This window comes from Panthera pardus, unplaced genomic scaffold (assembly GCF_024362965.1).
Source record: "Panthera pardus isolate Hobbes unplaced genomic scaffold, ASM2436296v1 HiC_scaffold_10, whole genome shotgun sequence".
Lineage (NCBI taxonomy): Eukaryota > Metazoa > Chordata > Mammalia > Carnivora > Felidae > Panthera > Panthera pardus.
In genome coordinates this window covers 34,431,884-34,452,719 of record NW_026526655.1, presented here as the reverse complement: position 1 = coordinate 34,452,719, position 20,836 = coordinate 34,431,884, and the positions used below count along the sequence as shown (strand labels likewise).

Here is a 20,836-nt window from a genome sequence, read left to right as displayed (position 1 = left end):
TTTTCTTGAGTCTTGGTGTTTGCTTTAGTATTTTAAATTTCTTATTAAAAGTAATGTATCATAATTATAATAAAATTAAATAAAAATTCAAATAATGACAATAGAGTTTATCTACTGCTGGCCAGTCCCCAGACCTAATCACTGGAGTATATTTTTGTAGCCTTTCTTCTATATGGAGACAGTTTGTGAGTGTGTGTGTGTGTGTGTGTGTGTGTGTAGATAGATAAATACATATATATTTAAATAAAATCATGCTAATCATATATAACTTTCTTTATTCCCACCTAATATAGCTGATATTTTCCTATGAACATAATACAGACATAGCTCATTCTTAGTAATGGTTCCATAGAAATAACTTTATATACATAACATGTTTAGTATTAAAAAAAACCCATATTTATTTAATTACCACTTTTGAGTGTTTTTTCTTGATTTTTTTCTTTTCCTCCCTTCCTTTTTTTCTTCTTTATCTTTTTTACTATGGTCTTAGTTCTGCTTTTATTTTTTGAGGTAATGCCTTTGTTATCTCTTGGCCATTATCTGACACATTAAGTACCATACATTCTGAAATAGCATTTAGTACAGTATATGGTAATTTTAAGGAACTAGTAACATTATAAAAAGAATAAAAACACAAACATAATAAGAAATGAAATATAATAATACAAGGAATGAAAATACAATGATAAAGAAAAACAATTTATAAATTCACATTTTTTTTCCTAGGTATATATGTAGGCCTCTTTAAGTAAATGGCACTACAAATCTACAGGTCCCTATAAAATAATATCTTGTGATGATTGGTTACCTTGGATTACTACTAGTCAGAAGATGATTTTTGTTTTACTGTCTGTGATTCTATTTCCAGCCTCCCAGGTAGTGACACCTCCTGTTGACCAGGAAACTGAGTCATTGCATAAAGGAGAGGAAGAACTATTTTCTCGTTCAGATGTTAACCAATTCTTTGGAGCCTTACAGGTAGGTTCAATGATGTGTTGGCAAATGTTTAATGACCAGCTCTACTCTCCACCCTCAATTCCCTATTCCAAAAAGAAAGAACAAAAAAGAGAGAGAGGAGAGAGACTCTGATTTGTAGTGTTTGGGGTAAGTGTTCCCATTATGGCTGATTTCAGGTTTTTGCAGAATTTCTGAAAATCTGACAAATGGCTCTCACTAGCTGGTTTGAGTTGACTCCAGTACACCACTGGATTGCTTTGAAATGGATTGTTTTATCTGTGCAATTTGATCAAGGCCAGCTTCCTGAATGTACAGCCTGTGCAGTCCCACATTGCCCATGCTTTTCTAATGCTCAGCTGTCACTGTTTTAAAATTCTTAATAATGAGAGCTCCTGGGTGGCTCAGTCATTTGAGCATCTGACTCTTGATTCCAGCTCAGGTCATGATCCCAGAGTCTTGGGATAGAAGCCCCATATCGGGCTCCTTGCTGAGCATGGAGCCTGCTTGGGATTCTCTCTCTCTCTCTCTCTCTCTCTCTCTCTCTCTCCTTCTCTCTTTGCCCCTCATGTCTGCTCTCTCTTTCCATAAAATAAAAAAAAAATTTAAACAGTTCTTTATGTATGAACAAAGGGCCTCACATTTTATCTTGCATGGAGCCCTACAAATTATGTAGCCTGTCCTTTCCAGAGAACAAGAACTGGGTTCCTTTAGTGCCCAGCAATAGAAGGGTGGATAGAGGGAAAACACTGGGAAATTTGCAATCTGTTTCATTTTCTTTTTTTTTCCTTTTTTTCTCCTCCCCTTCCTCCCTCCCCTCCTCCTCCTCCTCCTCCTCCTTCTTCTTTTTCTTCTTCTTCTTCTTCTTCTTCTTCTTCTTCTTCTTCTTCTTCTTCTTCTTCTTCTTCTTCTTCGTGCTGAAACCTAGGAGCAGTGTGTTTCTTATAACATGATCATGATCCTTGGAAGACACATATGACATTCTTCCCTGGAATTAATGTTTCTTACCAGCTGACTTGGGCAGTTTTATTTTGCTAACATCTATCAGTATCAATGCAGTTATCTTGGCCTTGGAACTTTTTTTAATTGTGATAAAAGACAACATAAAATTTACTATCTTCATCATTTTTAAGTGTACAGTTCAGTTCTGTTAAGTACATTTATATTGTTGTATAACCAATCTCCAGAACTCTTTTTATCTTGCAAAACTCAAACTCAATATCTATTAAACAGTAACTCCCCATTCCTCCCTCCCACCAGCCCCTGGCAAACACCATTCTACTTTCTATCTTTGTGAATTTGACTACTCTAGGTACCTCATATAAGTGGATTCATATAGTATTTGTTTTTTGTGACTGGCTTATTTCACTTTATATAATGTCCTCAAGGTTCAACCATGTCAGAATTTTCTTCCTTTTGAAAGCTGAATAATATTTCATTGTGTGTATGTACCATATTTTGTTTATCCATTCATAAATGAATGCACATATGTTTGATGGACATATGGATTGTGTCCACCTTTTGGCTATTGTGAATTAATACTGCTATGAACATGGGTATACAAATATCTCTTTGAAATCATGGTTTCAGTTCCTGTATTTACCCAGAAGATCATGCTTTCAGTTCTGGGTATTTACCCAGAAGGGGAAATGCTGGATCATATGGTAATTCTGTATTTCATTTATTGAGGAACCTTCCTACTGTTTTCCATGACAGCTGTATCATTTTTCATTTCCACCAATAAAGCATAAGGGTTCCAATTTTTCCACAACCTTGCTAACACTTTTTATTTTCTCGTTTTTTGATAGTAGTCATCCTAATGGGTATGAGGTGGTATCTCATTGTAGTTTTGATTTTCATTTCCCTAATGATTACTGATGTTGAGCATCTTTACATGTGCTTGTTAGCGATTTGTGTTATCCTTCTTGGAGAAATGTCTATTCAAGTCCTTTTGCCCATTTTTTAATTGGATTGTTTGTGGAAGTTTTATTTTTTATTCTTAAAAATTCATTCATAGCTTCTTTACTACTTTCATGGTTTCATATTTTTACAGTTACAATTTTTTATTTTTAAATTTGGAAATAATTTCAATCTTATGGAAAAGTTGAATGCGAGTAATACTAAGAACACTGTGTACTATTTTACCAGATTCACTTACCTGTTGTTGACTTTTACACCATTTGTGTTAGCCTTTGCTTTCTTTCTCTGTCTTTATCTACCTACCTATCTATTTACCTATATATCATCTATCTATTTAAACACACATAATTTTTTTCCAAACTTTTTGAGAGTAGCTTGCACACATCATGACTCTTTACCCCTGAATATTTACTATGTATTTCCTAAGAATAAGGATATTCTTTTAAAACTATAGTACAGTTATTGATGCCAGTAAAGTTTACTTAATACAATACTTTCACCAAATTGAAGTTCCACATTTCAGTTTTTTCTGTTGATCAAATAATATCCTTTATAGTTTTTTCCCCCTCCAACACATAATTTATCTGGGATCATTATTGTATTTAGGTGTCATGTGTCTGTAGTCTCCCTTAATCTTGAACAACTTTTCTTTATGACATTGACATTTTTGAAGAATATTGTCACCCTCACTACCACCTTTTATTAAAAAAATAGAATTGTCCTCATTTTTGGTGTGCGTTGTATTGCCTATGATTTGTTTCAAGCTTAAATATTCTGGCAGGAATATTACCTAAATGATGTACTCTTCTCAGGGCATCACACCTGGAAGCAGTGGTGTCCGTCTGCTCCCTATTTGTGATGGTAATTTTGATTGTTTGGTCAAGGTGTTGTCTGATTTCTTCACTATACAGTTAATTTTGTATAGTTACTATTTCTCCCCTGCAACTAGTAAGCAAGTGGTAGAGAGACATTTTGAGACTTTACAAATATCCCACTCTGCATCAAGAATTTCCCCTAGATTTAGTATCCATTAATGATCCTAGTGTGATTCAATTTTTATTATGTTGGTTGAAAAGCAATGATTTTCAAACTCCAGTATTTTCTCTACCTTTATAAGTCAGCACTCAGCATTCTGCTATATGCGAGAGCCCTCTTTTCTTCTCTAAAAGTTTTTTTGCCCGCTAAACTTAATCCTTCTCTGCACCTACTTTTTCAACTAATTTTGTGTGTGCTCAGATACTTCTGTGCATGTAGAAAACACACACACACACACACACACACACACACACACACACACACACACACACGACTTTGCTCTTTGCCTCTTAGAAATTCAGTAGTTTCTAAGGGGAGTAGCTCAGCCTTGGCATGTAGAGCGCTGCTATTTTGCTGACCTCAGAGGATTCTGGCTATGGCCAGATGAAGATGGGAGGAGTTGTCATGGTGCTGAGAGTATAGGAGGCTTTGGGAGGGAGCACCTCATATTACATGCCTTCTCCTAGACTTTCAGGGTCAGAAGGTGTCTTAAAAGTTACTTATGCAAGAAACCATCAGAATCCTAGAGGAGAACACAGGCAGCAACCTCTCTGGGCTTGGCTGTAGCAACTTCTTACTAGACATGTCTCCAGAGGCAAGGAAAACAGAAGCAAAAGTGAACTCTTTGGCTTCGTCAAGATAAAATGCTTCTGTACAGTGAAGGAAACAATCAACAGAACTGAAAGGCAACCTGTGGAATGGGAGAAGATATTTGCAAAAGACATATTGGATAAGTTCTATGAAGAACTTATAAAACTCAGTACCCCAAAAATAAATAATCCAGTTAAGAAATGAACAGAAGATGTTAACAGACATTTCTCCAAAGAAGACAAGCAAATGGCTAACAGACACAAGAAAAGATGCTCAACATCACTGATCATCAGGGAAATACAAATCAAAACCATGATGAGATACCACTTCACACTTATCAGAATGGCTAAAATGAACAACTCAGGAAACAATAGTTGTTGGCAAAGATGCAAAGAAAGGGGAACCCTCTTACACTGTTGGTGGGAATGCGAACGGGTGCAGCAATTCTGGAAAACAGTATGGAGGTTCCTCAAAGTTAAAAATAGAATTATCTTACAACCCAGCAATTGCACTACTAGGTATTTATCTGGAGAACACAAAAATACTGATTCAAAGGGGTACCTGCACCCCAATATTTATAGCACCACTATCAGCAATAGCCAAACTATGGCAAGAACCCATATGTTCATCAACTGATGAATTTCTAAAGAAGATGTGATACACACATACCAAAAAGAATGAAATCTTGCCATTTGCAATGATGTGGATGGAGCTAGAGTATATTATGCTAAGGGAAATAAGTCAGAGAAGGAAAAATACTCTATGATTTCACTTATGTTTGGAGTTTAAGAAATAAAAAAACAGATGAACATAGGGGAGGGGAAGGAAAAATAAGATAAAAACAGAGAGGGAGGCAAACCATAAGAGACTCTTAAATACAGAGAACAAACTGAGGACTACTGGAGGGGGTGGGTAGGGGGATGGGCTAAATGGGTGATGGGGATTAAGGAGAGCACTTGTTGTAATGAGCACTGGGGGTTAGATGTAGTGATGAATCACTAAATTCTACTCCTGAAACTAATACTACACTATATGCTAACAAACTTGAATTTAAATAAAATCTTGGAAGAAAAAATAAAAAAATAAAATAAAGTTTGAGTATTTGGGATGTTAAAAAAAAGTTATCTAGGCAATCCTGGCCCTGGATAAAATGAAAGTTGGTAAATCATATCATGTTTCATTAGCACCTTAGAGGTTTTCTTACATAAAAGAGCACTACCAACCATTGCATTTAATGAGAAGAAACTGTATTTCAAGTAACACCCCTAATTATTTAAATTGATTTACATTAAAAACCAAATCAATATATTTGAATGTGGAATATGATTTCTTAATGCTTTTCTGTTATCTTAATGCTTTCTGTTATTCTGCATTTTCTCTTCATGCTCTTCTGTTGAAGAGATGTAATATCAGCTTCTTTTTAAGGACTTATTGGACCCTTATTATTTGAAAACAGTGGAAAGAAGACTGAGCATGTCCAGGCAGTGGGTCAGTTATCTATTCGTTCATTCATTCCTTCCTTCCTTCATTCATTCATTCCTCTCTGACACAGAGTTTGGGAGGGTGTCAACAGAAGATGCAGCATTTTCAGAGAAAGAGCCAGGCTGACGTTAAAGCTTATTTCTAGTCCCTGTTTTGGCTGATTTTATCAGCACAAGGAAGGAGACAAATTAAGGAAACCTGGGTCCTGGGGATGCTGGGCAGAGCCTGCTGCTGTATCTGTGTTGCCCTTAATTCCAGAAAATTCACTCAACTGCTTTCAAAACCAACTGGATAAACCCAGAAAACAGCCTGCTTGGTCCTTGGATGTCGCTGAGAGAAATTAGCATTTTGCAGGAAGGAAAATACGGCTTGCAAAAAGAAAGGCCGGAAGTGTTTTAGAGAGTGAAACTAAAGTTCTTTTTTTCATTTGTTCATCAAAGTTGGGAAATTCTGGTATTGTGCAGCCTGGGAGTGAGGCTGTGTGGCTTTGGTCTGGCTTGAAGATAAGTCCCTCTCTTGCAGCCGGAAGCTTGGTGGGCTCCAGCAGGGAGGCACCTCCAGGAACTTGGGGATGACTTGCCGGTCACCTCAAACAGGTCTGGTGCTGCGCCCCATGTGGCCAAGTGGCAGTGTTAACCCCTCCCCAGAACCCCTTTGAGACTTTCTGCTGCAGGCTGAGGGCAAGGGGTTTGGGAGTGGAGTGAATGTGGTAGAGCATGCACAAAAGGTGAGGACCCTAGGCTATGTTTCAGTCTTACATTTAATAATATAAAATGTTTCTGTAGGCCCAAAGTAAAAACTGTCAAGAGAGTATACTCAGAGGAGGCTCCATTGCATTCTTGCCCCTCTTCCCTTTCCTCCGTAGATTACCTTTTTTTATTAGTTTATTTTCTATTTATCCTGTTGTTACTTTTGAAAAAAACCCAGCCATCTGTCCCCTTTATTATAAATGAGGTGCCCCATTAAAATACTGTTTTTCGCTTGACTTCCTTCATGTAACGGGATCTCCTGTACAGAAATTATCTTCTTCATCCTGCTCCACAGCTCTTTCGCCCACTTCCTAGTGGTGGACATTAGAGTTATTTCTGGTCTTTCGTTATTTCAAATAATGCTGCAATGAATAAATATCTTTGTGCATATGTCATATTGTATTTTTGCCACTGTGTCTTTGTGAGCCTCCTCCTCTGAAAGGAGAGAGATGATTCTCTTTTTTGTCACTTGCTGCTGAACTTGCTGGGGATTAAGTGTCTGTTCTTTGCATCAAGTCCAGCTTTTTGACCCTCATCCTAACTGTGTGGATTTCCTGCATTTCATTCATTTCCTGTTTCCTCAACAGAGGGTTTCTGGGCAAGATCAGCCCATGAGGAATTATGGTAGATGTTTCTAATACACTTTATATAACTTGGATCAGTATGGCAGGAATAGAAACATATGACAGTTACCAAGCAATTTGAGATGTTTTGAGGGAGAAAGGTAACAAATTAGTGGAGAATTCATTTCTTATCTCATTTCAGGCATGGATTCTACCAGGCTTTTCTGTGGGAGAATGGAGAGAAATGGGTGGTTTGTACTCTGAAACCCTTGCACCACAGCATCTGGGGAATGCTGGCATCTGCTCTCCCTCTACCCTTCAGAATTAGATCACCCTCTGTAAGGAGGGAAGGAACACTTGGTAGGGCTGAAACCCACAGGCCAGCATGACAGAGCAGAATGTTGACTCTGGGAACATCTGGTGTAGTGTGGCTCCAGATACTGCTTGTATTTTTCAGAGTGAGAGATGACAGAGGGAGGGACTTGGCAATGATGTATTTAGTGCCTTGGATCTTTGCCCCAAAATCATAACCTTAGGAAAATATTACAGAATCTGCTACAGAGCTAAACGGCTTATGAACACGCTTTTGGTGTAGTCTCCCTGTGATATGTAAAGTTTATCAGAAGCGATTCCTTTTTTTTTTTTTTTCTGGAAATTTAAACTTCAGAGTCCAAACACTTCACATTCCCAGGAATCTCTGCTTTCTGCCTAAGCAGGAAAGTGTGTGATACAATGTTGATTAGAGTTACCATTACTGAGCACTTGTTATGTGCCAGGCAGGCACTGTCCTAAGAGCTTTCTAGGGCTTATCTCATTGAATCCTCCAATCCAGAGGTAGGTACTGCTGTTATTCTCACTTAATGACAAGGAAGTGGAGACTCAATGAATGGATATAGTACTTCCTAAATGGACCCACTAGTGAAGCTGGGATCTGAACCCAGGAGTCTGACTCCAGAGCTCACCCTCTGAAGACCTGGCTCTAACACAGTGTGGCTTCAGGCGCTCAGGCGATTGCTTCATTTCTTTGAAAAATAAGGGAGTTTCTTTCAGTTTTGCAATTCTGTGGTTTGGAAGTTTGAACATGGCTTTCTTGCAGTATTACCTTCTCCCAAGGTGAGGAGGAATTTATAGGTGCTGTGTACAGCTGAAGTTTGGCCCCTTTTGGCTGTGTTCTATGGTCTGGGGATGCTGGATTCACTCAGCCTGAGCTGTGCACCCAGGAGTGACCCTTAACTATAGTTAATAACTAACTCAAGCCTTAGAGACAAGGGCAGAGCTTGCTGGATTCTACTGAAAACTTGCTGGATGTGGGAGAAGAAAAGTTTCAAGTTTCATTTTCCTGTATTGCTACGTGACAACGCATCACTGGCTTCATCTGTGGTGGATTCATATTTAGAGGAACCAAGAAATTTGCAGGAACACTTCAGAGGAATGCGATCTTTAGCCGATGCCAAAGACATGGCTAAATGAATTCTGGGCTGTGGTCTGATTTTTGCCCTACCCAGACTGGGTTCTCTGGGCTTTCTGTTTTTCCCCCTCCTCTTCCTGGTGTCCGTCCAGCCTGTCTATATCCAGTAACAGATAGATACTGTCTCAACCCAGCCAAGCTTTCTGCCAGAAATACTTTAGCTGATTCACATGATCTTGACTCTTAACCCATCCTCTGTAAGGAAATCTAAATGTTTGGGGAAAGATATTTGAAGAATCTGAGAACTTCTCTTTCAAGGCGACAGAGAAACCCTGGTCTCCATAGAGATCTTGGGAGCATCTGTTGAGACTTTAACTTCTGAAACCAGCACAAAGGTCTTCTCCAGCTAGGGTCCATCCCTTAATGACTTTGAGGGCTCAGAGATGTTTGTTTCTGTCATTGTTCTTGTTTCTGTCTCTGTGATTATCCCACCTTTTTCTGAAACAATCAGAAGTGTGTTCACCTTTGCCTATGGAGGCAATGCTGTTGCCATTACAGCCACACACAGCCTTTGAATTATTTCCAGGTAGGGGAGTTTCTTTTCTATTGACTGAAGCCACTTCTTTTCTGCTTGGATCAAAGATATGCCATGTTTTTAGGAGATCACTTCAGCCACACACAGGTCCCACTGGAGCCAACTCAGCTCACTTGTAATTACATGCTGTTTACAATAACCTTCAGAAATAATGGCACGTATTTTAAAATTCTCACTGTGATCTCTACAAAAGAGACTTTTCTGTTTTCAGGGGAGTCAGATCACTCCAGAATCTTACCATCTGAAAAAGAAATAAACATTTGATATCTTTATTGTCTTGTTAGATCCTTACTTATGCTTCCTTCACTTTGCTAATCCAAAAGGGAAGATGTGGGGTGCCTGGGTGGCTCAGTCAATTGAGAGTCTGACTCTTGATTTTGGCTCAGGTCATGATCCCAGGGTTGTGACATCGAGCCCTGCGTTGGGTTCTGTGCTGAGCGTGGAGCCCACTTGAGATTCTCTCTCTTTCTTTCTCTCTCTCTCTCTCCCTCCCTCCTTCTGCCCCTCTACCTGGCTTATGAGATTCTCTCTCTTTCTCTCTCTTCCTCCCTCCCTCTGCCCCTCTACCTGGCTTGTGCTAGCTCTCTCTCTCTAAAAAAACACAGAAACAAAAAAGAAAACAGAAAGGAAGATGCTTTTGCATAAGCTCTTGATTTGCTGAAGTTAAATTACATATTCTGTTATTTAACACTGCTAATTGACATTCTGCAGTCAAACCAAATGAAGTCTGAATTTTAATCAATACCTGGCATTTCACCTTGGACTTAATTGAGTAATTCTAGACCAGGACCATAGCCTTGAGAACTCTCAGCCTTTGGTACTGATAAATGAAGTGATTGGTTAGAAACATTAAACCCTTAAAATGAGGATTCCCTAATAAGTCATTCTATTTCTTCTTCTTTCAAGGAAGCAGCTGTGTACAGAATGGATCGGAAGCACAGAGGCCACTGTGTTGTTGTTAATAACCACAGCTTTACCTCACTCTCAGATCGACCAGGGACTCATAGAGATGCTGGTAAGAAAGTCTGAATAGTCTATAAGATGCAAGTTGGGGATCTTAAAATCATTTTTTTTTTTTAGTTTTCATATTTTCTTTCTGTAATTTTTTATCTTCCATTTATTTTATTTTTTTTAGTGTTTATTTATTTTTGAGACAGAGACAGAGCATGAACGGTGGAGGGGCAGAGAGAGAGGGAGACACAGAATCGGAAGCAGGCTCCAGGCTCTGAGCCATCAGCCCAGAGCCTGATGCAGGGCTCAAACTCACGGACCGCAAGACTGTGACCTGAGCTGAAGTCGGATGCTTAACCAACTGAGCCACCCAGGTGCCCCTATCTTCCATTTAAATGTAAGGATGATATGGGGCACCTGGATGACTCAGTTGGTTAAGCATCTGACTACAGCTCAGGTCATGATCTCAGGGTTTGTGGGTTGGAGTCCTGTATCTGGCTCTGTGCTGACAGCTCAGAGCCTGGAGCCTTCCTAGATTCTGTGTCTCCCTCTCTAGCTGCCACTCCCCCACTCATGCTCTGTCTCTCTATCCCTCTCTCTCTCTGTCTCAAAAATAAATAAACATTAAAAAAATTTAAATGTAAGGGTAATATAAATGTTCTAAGCCTCTTGTATATCCCAGGTGTCTTAGCCTACCTGGGCTGCTGTAATGAAATACTATAAACTAGATGGCTTATAAATGACACACATTTATTTCTAACAGTTCTGGAGGCTGGGAAGTCCAAGATCAAGGCTCTGACATTTTGATGCCTGGTGAAAGCCCGCTTCCTAGGTGGCAGTCTTTGTGCTGTGTCCTCACATGGCAGAAGAGCTTTCTGGAGTCTCTTTTTTTTTTCTGGGGTCTCTTTATGGGCTCTCCCCTCATGACCTAATCACCTCCCAAAGGCCCCACTTCCTCATACCCTCACCTCGGGGGTTAGGATTTCAACATATGAATTTTAGGGGGACACAAACATGAAGACCATAGCACTTGGGGTATTACCAATCTGCTGAAAGAGCAAAAGGAGTCCCTGACCATGTACAGCTCTGTGGGTTGGGGGAAAGTATGGTGCATCAGCAACAAAAAAACTGGGTTTGAGCTGTGGCTCCACCACAAACTAGTTTGTGACTGTGGGTGAGTCCTGGGCCTTGGCTTCCTCATCTGTGAAGTAGTATGAAACTGTGGCCTCTGCTGACTCTCAGGACCATTGTGATAGTGCTGTGGGTACTATAAGAAGGTAGGTAAATAATAAAATTTTATTGTTATGAAAGTAAAATAAAAACCCAAGCTTCAGGCTACTTGCTGTGCAAGTTTTATAACTATTAACATTGTTCCACCCCTTAATTTTGTTTCATTTTACTCTATCTCATTTTATTATTTCCCCTTTCTTTCCTTTTTTTTTTTTTTTAACAGAGTGCTTGGAGCGTGTGTTTCAGTGGCTGGGGTTCAGCGTACATATATATAATAATGTGACCAAAGGACGTCTAGATGAGGTTCTGAAGGAATATAAGAGTCATCCAGGCCATGCTGATGGAGATTGCTTTGTGTTCTGTGTTCTGACCCATGGGAAATTTGGAGCTGTCTACTCCTCAGATGAGGCCCTTGTTCCCATTCGGGAGATCATGTCTCATTTCACAGCCCAGCAGTGCCCTGGCCTGGCTCATAAACCCAAACTCTTTTTTATCCAGGCCTGTCAGGGTGAAGAGATACAACCATCTGTATCCATTGAAGCAGATGCTATAAATTCCGAGCATTCACCTCCTACCCCTTCCCTTCTGGCCAGTGTTCCCAGTGATGCAGATTTCCTTCTTGGCCTGGCCACTGTCCCTGGCTATGTATCCTTTCGGCATGTAGAGGAAGGCAGCTGGTATATTCAGTCTCTGTATAATAATCTGAAGAACTTGGTCCCAAGGTGAGATGTTTGAGTTGTACTATATACCTACCGGTTTGTCCATCCATCTATCTACCTACCTGTTCGTCTGTCTCTTCACATACCCATCTGTGCATCTGTCTGTCCATCCATCCATCAGTCTACTCATCCATCTGTCCCATCTATCTATCCATCCATTCATCCATCATCCATCTACCCATTCATCCAAACATCTGTCCATCCATCCAAACATTTATCCATCCAATAAACCTATGTTGAGCATTAGCATATAACTGGAAAGGAAGATACAGAATTGAAAAAAAACAAAACAGTCCCTGCCTTCGAGTTGCTCACAGTCTAGAGAGATAGAAAGAATAGATGGGGGAAGAGCATTCCCTGTGGCAAATACACATTATACAGCATAGGTATTATGGAAACACATAGAACTAGTACCTCACCCAGATTTGAAGGATCAGGGAAAGCTTCTAGAGATGACAAATAGATGTTAGGTAAATAATTGAGATGAAAGAAATGCTGGGCAGAAGGAAACAGTATAAATAAAGGTAAGAGGGCCTTTTATTTGTTCCTTCATTTATTTATCAGTCACTCATGTTTACTGAGTGCCTATGTATTGCCTTTGGCATTATACGTTTGATCTCCTGCCACTGCTCTGACAACTTTCCATCTGTATCTACCATGTGCTCCTTACCTGGTACCCTGGAAATGGGTCTTCATTGCAGTTCTGCCCTGTACCCCATTCTATGTTCTTTATAGCTCTGGGCAGCTTCAGCTATACCCTGGAGGCCGCTTGACCTCCATGAAAATGTCTCCAAAGTTGCCATCTCTGGTCCATTAATCTCTGAGTTTTTGGAGAGCAGAGTTATTTCATTCAACTTTATGTCCTTAGCACTTGACACAGTAGCTGATATATTGTTGAGCTTGATAAATATTTGCTGGACCAATGAGTGACTGAGTGAATCTCATTCTTAGGGTCGGTCCAATACATTTCTTGCAGCCTACCAGACATCCCACCTCCTTGTTGCCCTTGGAGCTCATATTCAGTATGCATAGTCCTCAATTCATCTTCCAGCCCTCTCTATCTGCCTTCTTCTCCTGAATTCACATTTTAAGGAATGGTCAAAGTGTTCTGGGAATTCGAAACTAGGAATTCAGGATTGGAACCTTGAGTCAACCTTAGCTTTTCCATCTTCTTCATTAATCCCTCCATCCCCACCATAGCCATCAAAAACCAATGTCCTATGACTTTGAGGACAGGGCAGATTTATCAAGGACTTACTGTGTGCGTACTGTCCTGGGTACCGAGCTACGGGCTAAGGGTAAGTTATGAACAAGGGAGACAGAATGTCTTCTCCATGGAGCTTATAGACCAGTGGGTAAGTGAAGGTAAGAAGGTAAATATTTAAATTAATAAGATAATTTCAGGAAGTGATACCTGCTGTGAAGAAAGCAAACAAGATATTATAGAGAATGGGGCAGGGAGCTACCTGAGAAGGCTTCTTGGTAGAGGTGATATTTCAAGTGAGACTGAGTGGTGATGAGTCAACCACAGGATGATCCAGAGGCAGAGAGAACAGCTGGTGTGAGACAGGGTGTAAGAACTAAGAACCAGGCAGGGCCTGCTGTCCCTTGAACATAGCAATGATGATGAGGATAAGTAGTGGCAATGTTAATAACAATAAAAATGATGGTCAGTGGAATATTATAGCCAGTTTTCTATGTGCTTTACACAAATTTACTTCATTTACTTCTCATGGCAGTCCCTAAAATGGGTATTCTTATGGTCCTTATTTTAGAGCTGAGAAAACAGAGGCATATTTAGTGTGAAATAAGTGACTGTGCCTAAGACCACACGGGTCCACGAGTGATGGAACCATGCTTCAAACCTGAGTTCTATTTCCAGAGCCTTGCTTTTTTTTTTTCCCCCAGTGGTATGAATTGCCCATCCTTGGAACATTTTGGTAAATGTTAAATATCCTGCAAGCCCAGGCTCACAAGCTACCTCCTGTATGGAATCCAGGAAGTTCTCTTTTTCGTCTGAACTTGCAGTGGAACTTTGTCCACTTTTCATATAGTATTGATCACATTCTGCCTTATAGTATGCATTTTGTGTATATACCATATTTGGTACATGCTTCATGTCTGCATTTGAAATGCCTAGAAATTTGTGTCATGTTTATCTTTGTATCCTCCTCAAACCAAGAATAGAGAGGGCATTATTAATAGTAGGGTCCCTTGGGGCACCTGGGTGGCTCAATCGGTTAAGCGTCCAACTCTTGACTTCAGCTCAGGTCATGATCTCATGGTTTGTGGGTTTGGGCCCTGTGTCAGGGTTTCTGTGCTGAGAGGGCAGAGCCTGCTTGGGATTCTCTCTTTCTATTCCTAACTTGTGCACATGTGCACTCTCTCTCAAAATAAACTTAAAAAAAAATAGTAGAGTCCTTCTCTATCTTTATCACCTACCTATCTATTCTATCTATATCTATCTATCTATCTATCTATCTATCTATCTATCTATCATCTATCTATCATCTGTCTGTGTGTCTGTCTATATCTATCCACCAGCTTGGAGGAGAAACATGGAAAAATAATTATGTGCAACCTTCCTTTGTGGACCAACGACCTTAAAATGTAAGTTGTGGAGTACCCGTCTGGCTCAGTCAGAAAAGTGTGACACTCTTAATCTCAGGGTCAGGTTCAAGCCCCATGTTGGGTGTAGATTGCTTAAAAGAAAAAAGAGGGCCACCTGGCTGGCTCAATCGGTTAAGCATCCGACTCTTGGTTTTGGCTCAGGTCATGATCTCATGGTTTGTGGGTATGAGCCCTACACCAGGCTCCACATTCTCAGCACAGGGTCTGCTTCGGATTCTGTCTCTCAATTTCTTTCCCACCACACCCTCCCCAAGATAAATAATAAACTAAAAAAAGTTAAAATGCAAGATGTGTCTATTATAGTGTTCTCAAACATTAAATGTAATATTGAAAACTTTTGTATAATTTAGCATTTCTTTTTTTAATTTCAAAATAAGAATTTCTTTATATTTGACAGGATTCCAGTTAGAATTTTGCCCTGTTAGACTAGGAAGAAGCCACATGTTTTAGGGTTTCTTTGTATGACCTGGTATGTGATTTCTGTCTCCTGATTGAAAATATTTTTTCTTATCTGCCTGCAGACATGAAGATATTTTATCCATCCTCACTGCTGTCAACAATGATGTGAGTCAACAAGCAAACAAAGAAGGAACAAAGAGACAGATGCCCCAACCTGCTTATACACTACGGAAAAAACTAGTATTCCCTGTGCCACAGGAAAAACTTTTATTGTAGTAGAGAGTTCTCAATGACTCTTTGACTTGAAAGGAACCTTTGGTCATCTCTTCCAATCTCCCACCCACCATAGGAATCATTGATAGATGGTGAGCCTGTCATTCCAATAATAGGAAATGCCCTATTTTCTGATTCAACAAATTCTTTAAAAAAAACCTTTTTTTTTTGACAAGTCTAATTGTTAGAACACTTTATTGAAGCCTTGGGTTGTAGTCTTGGCATTAGTTTTGTGCCCTGAGAAAAAGCAATTGGCCTTGGTTTGTGTATCTGTGAGGTAAAAGGTAGTACCAGATACATTTTAAGATTCCTTTGAGCTCTAAAGAACCACTATTCTTAACCTCAACTGAGCTTTGATTTCCTCTCTGTATGACCACCCCTTGTGAACATTCTGTGTCCCTTCTGCGTGGCCTTGTTTTGGACATTGGATAATGATGAGATCCCACATGGTTCATTGACCCTTTCTCTGCTCTCCACTTCCTAAGGCTTCTCATCTCCACATCTGCTGGGGTGAAATTTTTGTCTATATGATGCCCATTTCCAGCTTTAGTATAATGAAGGTGTTTCCACAGGAACTCTTTATCTTGGGTTGGGAACAGGTTTGGCTCTAGGAAGATGATAGTTCAGTATGAAGAGAGACAACTCAGCCACTCTGGGACCAGAGTGAGGTTACAGCCTGAGGTTAAATTCTGTGTCGATCAGAACTTTTCAGGTGCTGATGACAGAACACCCACATCACACCAACCAAAGCAAAGAAAGGAATTTATTGCCTCATTCATCTGAAAACACACAATTGGGTAGTGCTGGCTTCAGGTGAAGCTTGAATCAGGACTCAGTCTGCACTATAGCGTCTCTCTCTTGGCCAGAGCTTCTTTTGGTGGCTGCACTGTGCTGACTAAAGCCAACAGCCCCTGCCTTGTTTCCAACATGCTCTGTTTCTCTGGCCCAAAGAATTGAGGAGAGAGACAGCCTTAGGGATGAAGCTATTCACAGAAGTTGTTGTTCTCTCCTTAGAGAGTTGTCTGGCTGTGCCTTGGTGGGGGGTGTGGTTCTGTATGGAAGCCTTGCTACTTTTTACATTAAGGTTTTGAATATCTTTATGTATGTAAACTTTTTTTTTCAATTTCAAGAGGAATTTTTCTTTTTTATTTTCTAAGGGAGGGAGATTGAAAGTCCTGTACCTAAGGCCTCTATTTATTGATGAAGAGGTTGAGGCCCAAGGAGGCAGAGTGATTTGCTACAGTCCCCCAGCCAGTTATTGTTTACAGGGTTTTATTTCCCACTTGAGTGAACTGGAATGTCATGGGACATAACAGGGCTTTTTAGGAACATTTCCTTGGATATGTAGACACCCATGAAAGATATCCAGGAATGAAGAAGAATAACTCTCAGTGATGCCTGATTTTGTAATTATTAATGTGTAAGTCCAATGATCTTCCAGAACCTTTGTATATACAAGTCAAAGCGAACAGCTGGTGATTACAGTCCTTCCCCAGTTGAATATACACAGCTTTTGGCCACTTCATAGTCCTTCTCTGCAAGTGAAAGATGGTGTGGTACAAAGCAAAGAGCAAAGAATCTGGAGATAGAAGCCTTTGGTTTCTGTTTTGCCTTGTGACTTTCTGGCTCTGAGACACTAAGTCAAGCTAGTTTTCGAGCCTTATCTATAAAGTAGAGAAAAATTACCTATTTAAGATAAGGATAGGTTAATATATAAATCCATTTAAATCTAGTTGTTGTGAGGTATATACAAGACCTTTACGTAGCAGATACCTCTGGCAGTCACCTAACGGAAATAGAGTTTGAGTTCTTTTGTGTCTAATTCCAGCTGAATTTTAGCCACAAATCAATACTAATACCCACCGATGTCCTCTTAGGGAAATGTTGGTTTTCCCCTGACTGATTCACAATGTCCCCGGCAGCAGCAGGCTAGCTCTTGGCTCTGAATCCAGCTGGACAAAACACTGCTAATGAACTCTCCTTCCTCAGCAACATTTGGGGTTTTATGTATAAGTCCTGGTCCTGTGGTCTATTTTGTATTTTTGTTTTGCTGGAACTTAGTGGTTGTGCAAGGTTAAGTTCTAGGATCAGGAAACTTTCCCATGAATTTTCTTTTCAGAGTTCTCCAGCAGGCACTTTAGGGGTCACTAGACATTTATGACTGTAAGTCACACGCCTATGCAGACAGTAGGAGTACAATCATCCTTCAGTCATTTCTCCTAAATGGAGCATCTACACACTTTTCCCTTGTCTGTGTGTGTGTGTGTGTGTGTGTGTGCGCCCACGTGTGTGATAATTTAGAGTGGAGCACAGCAAGTGATTTGGTCACAGCTGTTCAGCAGAGACTACCGCCATTGTCTGTGCAGACATTTATGAAAGAAATGTGCAGACCCAGTGAGGTTTCTGTATATTTTGCCTAGTTTTGCTCAACCTACAAGAGCTGTAGTTAGATTTTTTTCTTTGTTTTCTATTTTTTTCTCAAAAGTTGGGCTTATACCAAACAAAATGAAGGACGTGGAAAATTTTAATAGAATATTATACAAATGTTAGTTATTTAATAATGGTACTCTTGGAGTTGATTATTATTAGAGATATTAGTCACCACAGCATCCTAGTGGCCTCTGCTACAAGGTCTCACCATGGCAGTGGGCAGTTGTGATATCACCAGGGTTTCCCTTAGCCAGTGCTCAGGTAATTCAAACATACAAGCAGCTGGTACAATATGGTTACTGACCAATCAAAACACATTGACCAGTATGTATAACACTATGGTGAATGCTGCTGAATAGCAGCCCCTTATCAATCAATGATCAAGTCTCCACTGAGGTAGACCAAATTAGAAGTTTACTTCATTTTGTAGATAACTTTTGTGCCATATTTGATTCACAAAATCTTCTAGGTCAGATACTTTATGAGTGATTTAGTGAAGTTGTTCTCAACCTTGGAATTCTTGGGTCCTTAGATGTTTGTGGAGTTATTCTCAGGGTCTATGAGTTCTCCACCTTCACTTTGAAATGTTGTAATTCCTTTTTGGTGATAATCTTAAAAATTAATAGAGATGCATCCTGGCTCTTCTGCATAATCATATTTGAGCAACTTTTGTGCTCACATCCTGGTGCCCATAGAAAGTGATGAACTTTGCATTGAGCTTTTTAATGTAGCATGGATTGGGGTCCATGGCCAGAGGTCCTCAGATTTACTGTCAGGCACCAGTGGTTAATCTATTTGAAACCTGCTCCAGTTCATCCTCTTAAGCCATGATAGACTCCTAGACCATCATCCCTCAACCACTGCTTAACTCTCAACAGAGAGAACTCACACTACACACAAAGCCATGGACTGGGGAGCTTGGAAGGACCCTAGAGAACCCATGGTCCAGCCTTCAGGGTGTAAAAAGGCTTACTAAAGTCTTACAGCTGTTAGTGGAACATTTGCAATCCTGTGTATTTCCTGATTTGCAATCTTGCCGCCTGGTTTTACTTTTGGACAGCTTTCATTGTTCTTTTCCCTGTGGTGACTTGAATCTACCTGCTTAGAACATACTTAAATCCATTGCCTCTCATTCTAAACTCTGGAGCCATACCAAAGACATGTAACTCTCTTCTGGTGAAGTACATGTTTCATGTGACAAGTTATTTAGCTTTCTTTCTGGTAGGATCTGGCTCTCCTCAGAAGTCTGCAGGGGCACCTGGGTGACTCAGTCAGTTGAGCGTCTGACTCTTGATTTCAACTCAGGTCATGATCCCAGGGTTGTGGAATCCAGCCCCTCATTGGGCTCTGCACTGAGCGTGGAGCCTACTTGAGATTCTCTCTGTCTCCGTCTCTGTCTCTGTCTCTCTGTCTCCCCCTTTCCACTGCTCGCATTAAAATTAAAAAGGGAAAAAAAAAGTCTGCAGTTTGCTTTTAAGGATGTGAATATCACATTTGTATCTTTGAACAGTAGCTGAATTCCTAAAAATGGAAAGCTTTTAAAAGGTACTAGGGGAAATTCTTTGTTTAAAGAAAGACTGATTTGCTAATACAAAGAAGCATTTTATAACATAACTTTAGCATATATGAATTTTTAAAAGAGGATTTTTCTATTAAAATTTTTAAATTGTATTAATTTTTACTTTTTAAATCTATTTTTGAATAGGTATTATCTTTACATTGTTCAACGATAAGAAAATACAAAGAGGTATTCAAGATAAGTGTTGCCTGCATTTCTGTCCACTAAATGCCCAGTCCTCCCACCTTTGCATCCCAGAGATAATTTCAGGATTTCTTAATGCAAATGCAAATATAGCAAGTACAAATATATATGTATTTTAAAGTAGGCTTTTTTTGAAACAGAGTACGTACACTGTGAAACTCATATCTGTCATTTGGTCTCATTTTAAATGATTCTGTTAGATGCTTGGAAGTACTGGTACAACTCTAGAACGGGAATAACTTTATGAGCTTTGTGGACTGGGTACTTGTACATAGTAGTAATTGACTCACCAATAAAATAAAGGGATTTTTTTCCTTTTTATCTTTGTGTAATATCTTTGATTTTACCTGATAGCTTTTTTTCTGCTTATATAGTAATATATGCACATTGTGGAATATTTGGGAAATAGAATAACACACAAAGAAAAAGAGTTAATTCATTTATAATTCCATTTTGGCATTCACTTTCCCATTTTTTCACTCTGCATTTGCCCCTGAGCTTCCCAACCACCTTTACATCAGCTTAACCACAATATCCTCCTAGTCATGCATCCAGTAAACTCTGTCTTTGCCAATATTTCCACCCAAGTCTCAATTGCAAACACTTCTCTCTATGACAGCCACCTCCTACCATTCCATCTCATTTTCTCTAGGCCCCTGCCTCCCAACAGTCTGCAGTGCCACTGGGGCCTCTGGTTAGTCCATTGACCCTATCTGCCATCTTTCCAATGCCAACACCACCCTTGACTTCTTCCCTCCTTCTTTTTTTTTTTTTTTTTTTAAATTTTTTTTTTCAACGTTTTTTATTTCTTCCCTCCTTCTTTACCTAGCTGGAGTCCACATGTCATCATTGAACTCACTCTCTTGCACCCACCCTCGATACCCTTGCCTTTCCCTTGGTCCTAATCACAGGGCAGAATCTAAACTGTGGTTAATCACACATGCCTGCTTACTGCAGGTTTGTACTAGAATTCCTGGTTGTGGTGGTTTGGCTCAGTCGGTTAAGCATCTTGGTTTCAGCTCCAATCATAATCTCACAGTTTGTGGGTTTGAACCCTGCATCAGGCTCTGTGCTAGCAGTGTGGAGCCTGCTTGGGATTTCTCCCTTTCTCTCTGCCCCTCTCCTGCTCTCTCTCTCTGTC

At 39.9% G+C, this 20,836-nt stretch overlaps 1 protein-coding gene across 2 annotated transcripts in view; it reads left to right on the top strand.

Annotated features, from left to right (window-relative positions):
• CASP10 (caspase 10) overlaps positions 1-20,016 on the top strand; it is a 50,469-nt gene extending 30,453 nt beyond the window's left edge. For both annotated transcript variants that reach the window (XM_019439189.2, XM_019439190.2), the window contains exons 6-9: positions 872-981; positions 10,207-10,315; positions 11,705-12,203; positions 15,353-20,016. In XM_019439189.2, coding sequence (XP_019294734.1) covers positions 872-981; positions 10,207-10,315; positions 11,705-12,203; positions 15,353-15,506 — 872 coding nt within the window. In that variant the 3' untranslated portion in view covers positions 15,507-20,016. The remainder of the gene's footprint in view (positions 1-871; positions 982-10,206; positions 10,316-11,704; positions 12,204-15,352) is intronic.
• Positions 20,017-20,836: the final 820 nt, after the last annotated feature.